The sequence below is a fragment of the Terrapene carolina genome, unplaced genomic scaffold (assembly GCF_002925995.2).
Source record: "Terrapene carolina triunguis isolate 2854851 unplaced genomic scaffold, T_m_triunguis-2.0 Scaffold907, whole genome shotgun sequence".
Lineage (NCBI taxonomy): Eukaryota > Metazoa > Chordata > Testudines > Emydidae > Terrapene > Terrapene triunguis.
Window position 1 is genome coordinate 261,550 of NW_020665258.1, and position 13,739 is coordinate 275,288.

The 13,739-nt window shown below is 60.5% G+C and overlaps 2 protein-coding genes across 2 annotated transcripts in view; one reads left to right on the forward strand and one right to left on the reverse strand.

Moving 5' to 3' along the window:
- Positions 1 to 3,432, forward strand: part of LOC113408158 (flotillin-1-like) — a 14,578-nt gene extending 11,146 nt beyond the window's left edge. Inside the window, exons 3-6 of the mRNA XM_029913772.1 lie at positions 771 to 814; positions 1,066 to 1,203; positions 1,565 to 1,729; positions 2,237 to 3,432. Coding sequence (XP_029769632.1) covers positions 771 to 814; positions 1,066 to 1,203; positions 1,565 to 1,729; positions 2,237 to 2,269 — 380 coding nt within the window. The 3' untranslated portion in view covers positions 2,270 to 3,432. The remainder of the gene's footprint in view (positions 1 to 770; positions 815 to 1,065; positions 1,204 to 1,564; positions 1,730 to 2,236) is intronic.
- Positions 3,433 to 4,794: 1,362 nt separating this feature from the next.
- Positions 4,795 to 13,739, reverse strand: part of TUBB (tubulin beta class I) — a 9,497-nt gene continuing 552 nt past the window's right edge. The window contains exons 2-4 of the mRNA XM_026660963.2: positions 9,495 to 9,603; positions 8,847 to 8,957; positions 4,795 to 8,166 (exon numbers count right to left, since the gene is read on the reverse strand). Coding sequence (XP_026516748.1) covers positions 7,109 to 8,166; positions 8,847 to 8,957; positions 9,495 to 9,603 — 1,278 coding nt within the window. The 3' untranslated portion in view covers positions 4,795 to 7,108. The remainder of the gene's footprint in view (positions 8,167 to 8,846; positions 8,958 to 9,494; positions 9,604 to 13,739) is intronic.

The window sequence follows — 13,739 nt, forward strand, 5'->3', positions numbered from 1 at the left end:
CCCCCCCCCCCCCCCCCCAGCCGCCCTCTCCCCACGCCGCCCTCCAGCCACTCCTGAGACCCAGCTGGGCCGAACGCTTCCGGCCTGGACACCGCCCCGCGACCCCTTCCCAGCTGGGTCTGCGGCCGTACCCTGGCGCCCCGTCCCCGATCCCCCCCGGGGCTCCCTGCCAGCCTCAGCCTGCCTCCCCGCACATGGTGCCCCGCCTCTGATCCCCACCCCCTCACCCAACGCCCCCCCAACACCCTGCCTCTCACCTCCCCATCCCGCGCCCTGCTCCGATCCCCTCCCCCAGTACCCTACCCCCCAGCACCCCTCCCCATCCCATCCAGTGCCCTGCTCCGATCCCCTCCCCCAGCACCCCGCCCCGCGCCCCTCACCTCCCCATCCCGCGCCCCGCTCCGATCCCCCCCCCCTCCCCCCCCCCTCCCCATCCCGTGCCTTGCTCCGATCCCCTCCCCCAGCACCTCCCCCTGCCCCTCACCTCCCCATCCCACGCCCCACTCCGATCCCGTCCCCCAGCACCCTGCCCCACTCCTCACCTCCCCATCCAGTGCCCCGCTCCAATCCCTTCCCCCATCCTGTGCCCCACACAACAAGCCTTATCCACCGCTCCTTCTCCTGAACCCCCTGCTCACCCCTCAGCACCCTCCTTCCCCACAAACCTCTGCTGCCAGCTCCCTGCTCCCAGCCTCTCCGCTCAGCGTCCCCCCCCCCCCCCCCCCCCCCCCCCGCCCCCGTGACCCCGCCCCCCCCCCCCCCCCCCCCGCCCCAGCACCTCATGCAGGCGGAGGCTGAAGCAGAGTCCCTGAGGGTGAGTCTGGCGCTCGCCCCTCCCAGCCTTGCAACGCGGATGGGACCCAGGCGTCCGGGACGGCAGCGTGGGGCTCTCACCCCTGGGGGGGCTGGAGGCCAGGATGGGACCCAGGTGTCCGGGACGGCAGCGCAGGGCTCTCACCCCTAGGGGGGCTGGAGGCTGGGATGGGACCCAGGTGTCCGAGACGGCAGTGGTGGGCAGGGTGCTATCCACCCCCAGCACTGATCACGCCCCCCCCCTCCATGCAGGTGAAGGGGGAGGCGCAGGCGTTCGCCATCGAAGCCAAGGCGCGGGCAGATGCCGAGCAGATGGCCAAGAAGGCGGAGGCGTTCCAGCAGTACCAGGACGCCGCCATGGTCGACATGCTGCTGGAGAAGCTGCCCCAGGTGAGGCCAGGGCGGGGGGAGGGCAGGATCAGCTCCCTGGGAGACCCTACAATAACAAAGCAGCCTAGCCCAAGCCCTCCCGAGAGTCCCTGCAAAAACAACCCGTCCAGCCCTTATGGAAAGCCTTAGCAAAGTGGCTCACCGCCAGCGTTTAAGGTAGACCCTACAATAACAAGCCCCAGCCCTTACAGGAGACCCTACAATAACACCCCAGCCTGCTTGGCCCCCAGCTCTACAATAACAAATCAGTGTGCAGAGCCCCCAGCCCATATGGGAGGCCCCGTGATGATAACCCAGCTCAGCCCCCAGCACTTAAGGCAGACCCTACAATAATGGAGCGGCGTGGCGCCCCTCCCCCCAGGTGGCGGAGGAGATCAGCAAGCCGCTGAGCGCGGTGAAGAAGATCACTATGGTGTCGAGTGGGAGCGAGGGCGTGGGCGCAGCCAAGATGACGGGGGAGGTGCTGGAAATCATGAGCAAACTCCCGGACACTGTGGAGAAACTCACCGGCATCAGCATCTCCCAGGTACTGGCACCAGGGTGCCTGGGTTCTAGCTGAGGGGAGGGGAGTGGGGGCTAGTGGTTAGAGCGGTGCGGGGAGGGGAGAATGGGAGCCAGGTCTCCTGGGTTCTATCCCTGGCTCTGGGAGGGGAATGGGGCCTGGGGGTTAGAGCAGTAGGGGCTGGGAGCCAGAACTCATGGGTTCTCTGGGAGGGGAGTGGGGTCTAGTGGTTGGGGGGGGTGAGCCAGGACTCCTGGGTTCTCTCTCCATCTCCGGGAGTGGAGTGGGGTCTAGTGGTTAGAGCGCGGGGCGGGTTGGGAGCCAGGACTCCTGGGTTCTACCTCTGGCTCTGGACAGGGAGTGGGGGCTGGGGGGAGGGACTGGGAGCCAGGACTCCTGGGTTCTCTCCCTGACTCCCTTCCCCCATTGCTAGGGGGTCCAGAGGCGTCCGTGACTCTGTTCTGCGATCAGGGTTCCTGGGAGCGACATGCTGACGCTGCTCCCCCTGTCGGTTTTGCCTCCTGCTCACAGATGAGTCAGAAGAAGCCGGGGCGAATGTCTTAGTCGCTGGAAGTCAGGGGGGCTCTGCACCGAGCCGCGCATGTCCCTGAGCCCCCCCCCCCCATTCTCCTTGCTGTGTGTGCATCTCAGGCCCCCCCTCATGCTGGCTGCCCCCGAGGGGGGGATGTGCAGGGCACCAGCCACTGAGCCCCGTGGGTCAATGCCACCTCCTGTGTACCCTCGCCAGCCCCCCAACCTCTCCCCCTCCCTGAAGAGCTGGGGGGGGTTGCTTCCCACACCACCCTAACCTCGCCTGGACCTTGTATTCCTGGGGGATCAGCCCCACAGACCCACCCCCTCGCTCCGTCATCTCTTCACATCCAAGATCATCCTGAAGGAGATGCTCCATCACCTCCAGCTCTGGAACGGCGGGCGCCATGTCTTTATTGTCATTCAGGAGGTGCAGATTTGAAGTCTGTTTTCTCAAGAGCCGCAGAGTGAGAAACAAACCCTTTATACTGCAGGAAAGCTTGGGATTTCCTCTTTTCAATGCCACCAACCTCTTAATTCTACTCCTAATGCAGCCTGAGATATCTCACCTTAAAGCCCCAGCGTTTTCAGAACCCTCGGGCTTCCTTTTCCCTTGCACCAGCCCGGATTTAGCAGCTCATCTCTCTCTTTTGGCTAAAACCACAAGTAAAAGTCAGATACCGGCTGAAAGCCGACAGCCCCAGCTTCGAAACAACACCTGCCGCACATCTCTACCGTGCGGCGTTGGTAAGATATCAGCTGCTGAAGCCGGGTCGGAGAAGCAAGCCAAGAAGGTAATCGGACTGATGTGAAATGTCAGGTCGGCCGGTTGGCGGCTGCCGGGAGCTCTGGAGTTTGGTATTTCATGGCCAGCCAGGGCTGTAAATGCTTTAGCTGCTCCTCCGTAGCACCAGCCCCAGGCGTGGGTCAGGAAAAGACAGGAGTGAACCCCTTTTGGGGAGGGGATGGGGCATAGCCCCCAGGATCCAGCATTCGCGGCGCCTCTGGATGGGGGGTAGACACGGGGGGAGGAGAGTTGGGGTGGGATGCAGCTGTAGGTATCTCATTGCCACTAAGGGGCACAGGATGAAAGGGGGCAGAGGGGATTTCAAGCCAGTGCCCCCTTTCGCCTCCGCTGCCGAAACTGATTTTCACTCACTCACTGTGACCAAAGTAAACTCTTCCGCACCCCCCCCCCCCCCCCCCCCACCAGCTGTGCCTTCTGCCCCCCCCCCCCCCCCCGCTGGGCCAACTTGGCTGGAATGGCAGGTTAGGAGCCAGGGCCCCCTAGAGGAGAAAGGCGGCCAGGCCCCTGCCTCCCTCCCCACCCCAGGGCTGGATCACTGCCAGCACCCCCTAGAGGGGAAAGGCCCTGTGCCCCATCCCCTTTAGCCAGCCACTGCTCTGTGGCTGGTGCCCCCTAGAGGGGGAAAAGCTTCATATCTGTACACAGACCCCCAGCTGCTATACCCCCCTCCACCACTAGGGGTCCCCGTCTCACATTTCCACCTCCTACAATGTCTCTCCCCCCTGCCAGACCCAGGGCAGAAGGGGGCCCGATCCCCCCTTGCCCTGCGGCTGTGCCCAGGAAGGGGTTGGGGGGGTCCTGGAAGCTGGGCCAGGGCCCCTGTGCCCCCTCCCCTCTCTGTGTGTCCATCCTGTGCCCCGAATGTGACGGGTGCATGAAGGTGCCTTCTCTGCCCCCCTGATTGTAAGTGAGCCTGTGTATGTGTCACCCCCTGTGCTGGTACTTGTACCCCCAGACCATTAAACGCCCCAGTGTGTGAACGGCCCCGTTCTCCTGGCTCCTCATTCGCTTGGGGGGTTGGGGACAGAAAGCTGGAGATTCAACCTGTTAAAGCCTGAACAAACCCGGCTGAATGATTTGGGGGGAGAGAGACCGTCTGCCCCAGCTCCTCCCTCCTGACCCACGGCCCCCTTGTTTAACCTGGGCGGGGGAGGAAGTGGAGGGAAAGGAAACAATGGGGGGGTGGGAGAAAAGGCAGAGGTGAGGCGATGGAAATGGATGGGGGGGCATATTTCCTCTCCCGCCTGCTGCTTCCCTGCCACGTGGCACAGCTGACCCCCCCCCCCGCCCCCAGCAATGAGCTCATCCCCTGGCCACGTCCCCTGCAGCACTTCCCTGCCCCACAGCTGCTGCATGGTGGGAGTGAGGGGCACTGGCAGTGCTTGGGGGGGGGGGGGGGGAGGGGAACCCAGGGCTGGGGGTAAGGCAGCTGGGTAGCAGGAGCTGGTGGGGGGAACCCACAGGGCTAGGCTAGCAGGGGGTCAGGAGTGAGGGGCACCAGTGCTGTAGGGCAGGAAGAGAACCCCACGGCTGGGCTAGCAGGGGCTGCACATCAGGAATGAGGGGCACCAGCAGAGCTGGGGAGAGGGGAGCTCAGGGCTGGGGGTGAGGGGAGCAAGACTCAGGGGCAGTGGCTGTGATTTGGGGCAGTTTTCCTGACACCTAAAGCTACTGTGCTGAGGGGCACAGGGGCTCCTCCGTCTGCGGTCACGTCCCCCCTGCCCACACAAAGCGCTAGGACACAGTCAGGAAAATTTAAAAAAAATTGGTTTATTCTTTCGCAGAACGTCGTCTTTTCAATATGAAAAAAGCAGTTAAAAAAAACCAAGAGAAAGATAGAGAAGGCGAGAGGAAAAAAAAAAGATACCAAGCTGATAAGACAGAGCCAGACAGGACAGAGTTGAGCTGAAGCCAGACCGGGTGGGACCTCCAGCTGTATTGTCACCTGCCAGCTGGAACCCACATCCGTGGGGGTCTCTTTCTCCCCCCCCCCCCCCAACTCTCTTCCCCTTTAATTCCTCCAGGGCTGAGTTGTCTCCCTTCAGCTGGTGGGAGCTGGGGGTTGATTCCCGGTGGCAGGACCTTGGGGTACAACTGAGCCCCAGAGAACATGGGCATGGGGACAATCTACATTCACAGCCTCTCCCCTCCCCAGCTACAGGTCTGCACCCCCTCCCGCCCCAGCTCTCACCCCCTCCCTGCAGTCCATTGACTGCAATGTAACCAGCTTTCAGGGCCTCTCTCACTTTGCTTCCAGCAGGACCATCCCCCAACCTGGAGAAGAAATGAGAGTCAGGTGGGATAGGGCATGAGGGGCCCTAGACTGAGATTTTCCTTTCTGCCGCATGGCTTGCACTGACCCTTTCCCCAAAGCTGCTGAGATGGTAGAGACCAGCTCCCTGAACCATGGCTCTGTGGCTTGGTGCCCTTTCATCCCTGGAGAACATGGCTCAGTTGACTTATCTAGGGCACCGGGGGAGATGGATGGTATGGGGGTCCCCTGATCTGGGGCCAAATTGATACAAGGAAGAGAATCTTCCCCCCCCCCCATAAAATCTGTGGGCCAAATCCTCAGCATAGGGGCAGGAATGGAAATGAAAAGGGGAGGGATGCCCCCGCCTGGAAAAGCTGGGGGCTGACCCCCCAACAGAAAGCATATTAACTAGGGGAAGCCAGGGACGCACCCTTTGAGGGTGTGGGCAGGCCAGGCAGCTCCAGAACTTAGATCCACACACCTGGTGGGTGGGACCTTCAAATGGGACACATTGAGCAGGGTCGTATAGAGACAGGTTTAGGGGGGTTTTGTCCCAGGGCTCCAGCATCTCCTACAGCTTTGCAAACATGCTCACGTCCAGCCAGGAGGGGGAAGGAGTTCCTTGACCGAGCAGCTCTCACCCAAGTAGCAGACCCATAAATCTAACCCTGGGGGTCCTGGAGTCCCCCTCCCCCAGCAGGGGGGGCAGGACTCCTGGGTTCTGTCCCTTCTCCCCTCCACTAGACTCTCCTCCCCCAAGTCCCACTGCATTCAGCCACAAGCTCATTCTCCTTGAGGAGGAAGGCGCAGCAGAGGGACTTGCTAACAGCAAAAGCAAATTGAATCTCCTTCCCCTAAGTAGGGCCAGATGTTTCTGCTAGGCCTGCTCTGCTTCTCACCTTCCTCCTCAGCTGTTGGTGTGATCTAATTGCCCGCAAGGTCTAACCAGTTCAGGGCCACCTCTTCCTACCTTCTGCTCAGTCTAAGAAGCAATCAACTAGACTTCCTCAGGTCCAGACCTGCCTCACATCCCCCACCTTCTCCAGTGGTGGGGGAGCTCCCACAAACCAACCTATGTTGTTCCTGCTAATCCACTTCACAGCTCCCACCTCTACTGGTTTTGCTACAAGAGTTTGACACCTGCCAGATGCTACCTACAGGATGACAGCTACATGCGAGAAGCTCCATCAATAAAGGCCAGAGCAGGAAGAAGTCAGCTCTCTCTCACAACCTGGCTCCAGGTTGCTAGGCCACTGGGCCAAAGAAGGGACAACCTATCAACCCTGCTTTGGGAACTTTAATCTTGCACATCCCTTGGTTACACTTCAGATCTTAGACAATCCAACCGAGCCCTCTGTTATCCCCACACTCCATCTTCTCCCATCCCTGAAGAACACCTCAGCGAGATGAGCATGGGCTGAGAAGAATCAGCAAAATTTAAACTCCCTCTTTGAGAGAGAGCAGAGGAGAGATGCCATTGGATGTAGACAGTTACAGAGAAAGGGGATCTGACTTTTATTGGAGACAGAACCTCACAATAACTTAGTGCTGGGGAAGAAGAGAAGACAGATGAGGGGCGGAGAGAGACGGCAGAAGTGGCATCTCTCGCTCCGATGCCCAAGCTGATGTTTACATGGGAGATCACAGAACCGGCGTAAGCTCAGCCCTGGAGGAACCTGGATGGAGAAGACAGTTGAGAAGGAAGAAAGAAAGAAAGAAAGAAAATTGGAACATGATGCGATGTGGGTGTTTGTTTTTTTTAAAAAAAAAATTAATTTGTGCGGGCGCGTTTATGGTGGCGGGTGAAGCTTCAAGCTTCTTCTTCAGCCTCTTCCCCGAAGTCCTCTTCCTCCTCGGCCGTGGCGTCCTGGTACTGCTGGTACTCAGACACCAAGTCGTTCATGTTGCTCTCCGCCTCGGTGAACTCCATCTCGTCCATGCCCTCGCCCGTGTACCAGTGGAGGAAAGCCTTGCGGCGGAACATGGCGGTGAACTGCTCTGAGATGCGCTTGAAGAGCTCCTGGATGGCCGTGCTGTTGCCGATGAAAGTGACGGCCATCTTGAGCCCGCGGGGTGGGATGTCGCACACGGCCGTCTTGACGTTGTTGGGGATCCACTCCACGAAGTAGCTGCTGTTCTTGTTCTGCACGTTCAGCATCTGCTCGTCCACCTCCTTCATGGACATGCGGCCGCGGAAGACGGCTGCCACGGTCAGGTAGCGCCCGTGGCGGGGGTCACAGGCCGCCATCATGTTCTTAGCGTCGAAGACCTGTTGGGTCAGCTCCGGCACGGTCAAGGCCCGGTACTGCTGGCTGCCGCGGCTGGTCAAGGGGGCAAAGCCAGGCATGAAGAAGTGGAGACGAGGGAAGGGCACCATGTTGACGGCCAGCTTGCGGAGATCAGCGTTGAGCTGCCCAGGGAAACGGAGGCAGGTGGTGACGCCGCTCATGGTGGCCGAGACCAGGTGGTTGAGGTCGCCGTAGGTGGGGGTGGTCAGCTTGAGGGTGCGGAAGCAGATGTCGTACAGGGCCTCGTTGTCGATGCAGTAGGTCTCGTCCGTGTTCTCCACCAGCTGGTGGACAGACAGGGTAGCGTTGTAAGGCTCCACCACCGTGTCTGAGACCTTGGGCGACGGCACCACGCTGAAGGTGTTCATGATGCGGTCGGGGTACTCCTCCCGGATCTTGCTGATCAGCAGCGTGCCCATGCCCGAGCCGGTGCCGCCACCCAGAGAGTGGGTCAGCTGGAAGCCCTGCAGGCAGTCACAGCTCTCTGCCTCCTTCCTCACCACGTCCAGCACAGAGTCCACCAGCTCGGCCCCCTCTGTGTAGTGCCCCTTGGCCCAGTTGTTACCAGCTCCGCTCTGGCCTGTGGGGGTGGGGTGGAGGGGAAGAAGCCACAAGCATTGGGCTAAGGCACTGGGGAACCAGCTGTTCCTTGGCCAGCCATGCCCCCAAATTACCTCCAATGGAGTCCCCTGGGGGACACGTGCCAATTCCCCCAATGGTCTAAGAGGAACATCAGGTCCTCTGTTGAGTTAGGCTCACAGATATTTGGGGGAGGGAGGAGGGGAGAAAGATGCCACGTTACTATGGCATTTAAGTGGCCTCCAATTGTTAGAGGAGGGGAACCTAACAGGCCACCGCTCTGCGAATGTGGCCACGGCTGAGGGACGCACCTCTAGCTCCAAACAGTCAACTGAAGTCAGCTGGGTCCCCCCGCACATGCCCCACCCCCCCAGATCAGACAAGGCCCATCTCAAAGTCATAACCCGCTGGCCACTCCAAAATTTAGGGGGGGGACTGTCTGCAGGTTGCTACTAGGCCCAATCTGGACTCAGTTGAGTAGACGAAGCCTAGAAACTCTGGTTCAGACTCTAGACGCGACCCCACTTTTGTTGCTGCACATGGGCCAAGATCGGGGGTCTCAACCACTGGTGCCATGGTTGACGCAACCCAACCCAAGTGGCTGCTGGGTAATTCACAGTCACACACAGCCAACCCCAGGGCCCCAGCAGACACGGCACGGAGGGACAATGGGAATCTTACCGAAGACGAAGTTGTCTGGTCGAAAGATCTGGCCGAAGGGACCGGAACGGACAGAGTCCATGGTGCCTGGTTCCAAATCGACCAAGATGGCGCGAGGGACATATTTACCACCTAGAGGGGGAGCGAGAAGAGTCTCAGCAGGGACGGGTCAATCAAACCAAGAGGCAGCAGGACGGTCTTAGGGGGCCTGGGTTATCCAGGAAGAGGAATTTGGGGTTGATTCAAAGCCATGAGTGCAGAGGGATCCCCGCAGCCATTAGATGCTAATGCACTGAAACGGTTTGGTCTCAGCCATGTAGGAAGAAAGGGGGGGGGCCTAGCCTTTGGGGCATCTAGAAGGGGGGTGCCCTCGATCAGACCAACCCACACACGGCATGGGGAGTGGAACAGCCTGGACCAGGACCAAGCCACAGAGTATTTGTGGGGAAGGATCCCTGGACTCTCCCATTCCCTGCATATAGGGTAGGGGGACTGGCTCAAACCATGGGAACACGTAGGGGGGACCAGACCAAACCATGTATATTTATAGGGGGAGCACTCAGACCACCCCAATCTCCACATACCAAACCATGGGTGTTTGTGGGGGGAATCTCGGACCAGCCAATGCTCCCTAGGTAAAGGGGTGTCATGTGCCCCACCCAGCAGTACCTGTGGCCTCGTTGTAATAGACGCTGATGCGGTCGAGCTGCAGGTCGCTGTCGCCGTGGTAGGTGCCGGTGGGGTCGATGCCATGTTCGTCACTGATCACCTCCCAGAACTAGGGGCGACAGCAAGGGGGGGGTGTCATTGGGACGGCTGCCTCCCCCCACTCCTGTAACAGCCATCCCTCCCCTGAGGGGACACTGCTCTTCTCTGGGGGGGAACTCAGCTAGCGCGGCAGCTGCCAGCCCAATGGGGGCTACCCCACATCTAAGCCCCACCTGGCACAGCCCCCATTAGCTCTGCCGTCCCCGGCATACAACGGGCACATGATGGTGCCACGCCCACCATGCGCAGCCAGCCAGAGCCAGCAGCGCCCCCTACAGGTGATCACAGCCTGGTCCAGAAACAGGGGCTTCCCCTAGGACTGCACATCCCCCCCCCTCCCCCCCGCCAGCCATGTGGGGGAAGCAACACACCACACAGGCCAGACTGCCCCCTAGTGGCAGAGGGACCCCATGAAAGTTTGAGGTGCTGCTCTGACCCCCGGGAGGGGGGGTATTATGAGGTCCTCTCCCCCCTCTGTGCCCATCCCTAGGTTGGGGTGAGAAGAGACCCCTTGAGCATGGGGGGAGGGGGAAAATCAGGGTAGGGTCCATCCCCCCCGCACCAAAGCTAGTCCTACCCCAGCCATATCTCTGGTGCTCTGGTGTCCCCAGCGCTGGGGAGGTTGGGACACGCGGGGGTGGGAGGAGAGGCAGGCACTGGTGTGCATATGCAAGGAACCTGTCCCCCTGCCCCTCCCCCCCAGGACACAGCCCTCTCGCCCCACCCCCACCGGGGCTTGTGGTAAAGTAAATCCCCCAGGGTCACCCTCTGACCAGCAGCGGCCTCCCGGTTGGGCTGCTTTACCCTTTGTCCAGGGGTGAGAGAAACCCCAGCAGTCCCTGTCCCTCCCCACGCTCAGCTGTGGTCTCAGCTCCCACAGGGCTCTGCTCTGCCTTGCCAGGGAAGGTGGGCCGGGCACTCGTCCCCTCGGTCCCAGCTCCGGGGAAGTGACGCCTGAGCCAGCGCAACGCCCCCCCCCCCCACCGCCCTGGGCTCCTCAGCCAGGGCTGCTCAACGCCAGCAGCAGCAGCCACAGCTCTGCCCCGCCAGGAAGCGATGGCCAAACCCAGCCACGCAGGGAACAATTGCTACTGCTTTAAGATTTCCTCTGCCGCCCGAAGTGCTCCCTGGCCACGTGCCTGCCCTAGAACCCTGCAGCATTCAGCCGTGGCAGGGATGACAGTGCTGGTGGCTGCGGTGGGATTGGTTGCCCCCTCCCCCCACCCCCACTGAGCTCTACCCCATTACACGCCCCTCCCCCAGCCCCAATGCAAATCCAGCTTCCCGCCTCTGAGCAGAGCAAAGAGCAGATGGCGCCCGGCTGAGCCTAAGAGACGATTCCCCACCCCCGCTTGCTGCAGGCTGGCGGCTTCAGCTCTGTTCAGCCACTTCTCAGCCACAGCAGGTGTCAGCGCTCCTGGGCTCGGGGAGGGAAGGGGTCTAGTAGGTTAGATCGGGGGGGGGGGGGGGGGGGGGGGGGCCGGGCACCCGGGTTCTATGCCTGGGCTCGGGGAGGGAAGGGGGGGGTCTAGTGGGTTAGAGCAGGGGGGGCGCAGAGGGAGGTGGGGTCACTGACTTCTGTCCCCAGTCGAGCCTACCCCCACCCCCAAGCCTGCTTGGGACAAAGCAGTGTGTCAGAGCATCTGTCACAGATAACATCTGTTTTCCACCCCAGCCCCCACCACCCCACCCACAACACAAGGGCCGCCAAGCTGACCCCTTCAACATCCCAGGCATTTTTGGCACCATGGGTCACTGCATCAGGAAATCCACCCCCAGTCCCAGCATAGATCAGTGAGGAAGGTGGCAGCCAAATTGCACTGATCTCAGCAACTCTGGTGTCAACCTGGAGTGGATCTGGATTTACAACCAGGGTCACTGAGGTTGCGTCTACACTGCATTGTAAACCCGGGGCTGCGGGAGCCCAGGCTTGTGGACTCGGTCATGCTTCAGCATCCTCACTGCATGGTAAACCTGGGCTTACCATGGCTGGGGGCTCACAGCCGTGCTAACACGTCCACGCTGCACAGACCTGACTCGGGGCTGCGGCTTGGACCGCGTCCACACTGCAGAAAGACATGACTTGGACTAGAGCCGCAGCTGGACTGGGGCTCTGAGCCGCCCCCTAGCAGGGTCCTAGGTTCTGAGTGCTGGCTGACCCGGGTCAGAGTGATTTGCGTGTGGACGGCAGGGGGACTTGGGCCCTGTCAGAGCCCAGCTTTAATACGCAGTGTAGCCAGACCCCGAGTCAGCGGATTCAGGGCTGGATTCTGATCTCAGGGACCCTAGTGCAAATGCAGAGTGATTCCAGATGGAGAAACTGAATGGCTCGAACAGGCGCCAGGAAGGCTCTTTGGGAGGGGCAGAAAAATCTGCTTTACATTTGCCCAAACATCCCCGGCACGGCCCAGCGCCCGACCTCCTCGCTTCAGAACCACTGACACAGCTGCTGCAATACAAACCGATTATTTTGGGGGTCATGATCTTCTGACAGAGCAGCCAGCTCTGGGTCTCACTGCAAGAATTTGCTGGGCTGGGTGTCATTAGAGCCTCACCCACCCACCCTGGCACGGCAGAGACGCCAGTTTTAAAGCATGAGCGGGGGGGGGGGGTTGGATCTCCATATACGGGATCTAGGCAGATCGGTGCCCCCCCCCCCAGAGCACCCCTGTGATATATCGCCTGGCTGTGGGGCTGGCACCCATTTGCCAGCCACACCGAGCGCAGAATAAAGCCTGGCAAACCTGGTCAGGCAGAGGTGAGGCTGGGTGGGGCTTGGGATGAGGCATGTGATGCAGGAGGGGAAATATCCCTACAGTAAAAAAAAAAAAAAATTCAGGGCCTCTTAAGCAACCCAGATGCTTCCACCGAAGCAATAAAACCTGATGGGTCCATTTAGCAGGGATGCTCCTGGCTCTGCCCGGGCTAAAATAAAGTCTCTTTGTCCACCCATCCACCCCACCAGGTGGAGAAACCCAGCGCCTGATCCAGCCAACTGCTGGGGGGGGAGGGGGGGTGGATTTTGCAGCCATCCAGCTGCAAACAGGCCCTTCTTTAGGCACAAAAAGTCCCTCAGTGTCTAGCGCCAGCAGCCGCCTGGAAACCCCCCCACCCAGCTGTGCAAAGGCGGCCATTACAGGCACAAAGGATGTGGTGTGTGTCTCAGCTTAAACTGGAGATCCGATTTGACTCCGGAGTGGCGGGGCGTTGCGGGACGGATGGGAAGGGATCGGGCTGGGCACGGATCGCGGAGAGCTCTAGGAGGTGGAGGAATCAAGCCAGCCCTTCAGCCAGCCATGTGGGGCCCGGCAGACAAAGAGGTGGGGAAGATGGTGGGTGGGGAGGGAAAAGGAGGAGGGGGATGGGCGGTTTGGCGCCAGAAGTAACATTCTTTATTTGCTACTGAAACAAGATTTTTTCTCTCCCCGCCATTGCAACATTTTACGGTCCCTTTTTTCACCCCAACGGCAACACTGTAATTGAAAGTTTGCAAGGGGATCGAGGAGAGGAAAAAGGCCTCACTCCGGATCTAGCAAGCAGGGGGGGTCGCCCCCCCCACCCCGGTGCTAAAACCCATTACACACTGGGTAGGGTGACCCCGGAGAGCAAGTGTGAAATTTTCGGAGGGGGAAAGCCTATATAAGGCAAAGCCCCTAACACTGGAGAACAATACCCCCTTCTACGGAGTAACGGAAGAGAAATGGTGGTGGTGGTGGGGTGATTTTGCCGCTAGCTAACACAAGATCTGGAGGGGGGGGTTCATTCTTCTCCCCCCCCCCCCCAGCAGTAAGGGGAGGAAAATGGCCCCTTTCACCGCATCTCTCACCCCTGGCGGCAGACAATGGAGATCAAAGGGCGGGGTTGAAACGAACCAGCAGAGAAAGAGGACGTGAAATTAACCAGCAGCAGAGAGGTGGGCGGGGGAAGAGACACTAGGTTAATCCCCAGCCGAACCGGAGCGGGGGGGGGGGCCTCTGCCAGGGGAATCCGGCCCCGATCCCCAGCGGAACCAAAGCCAGATCCTGGCAGCGCCAGACCCCCCCGCCACAAACCCGGCCTCTCTCCTGCCAGCAACAGGCGGGTTGGGGTTTGGCGCTAAAAGATGGTACCGCGCCGCTTGAAAGCGCGTAGCGGGCGGGGGGGGGG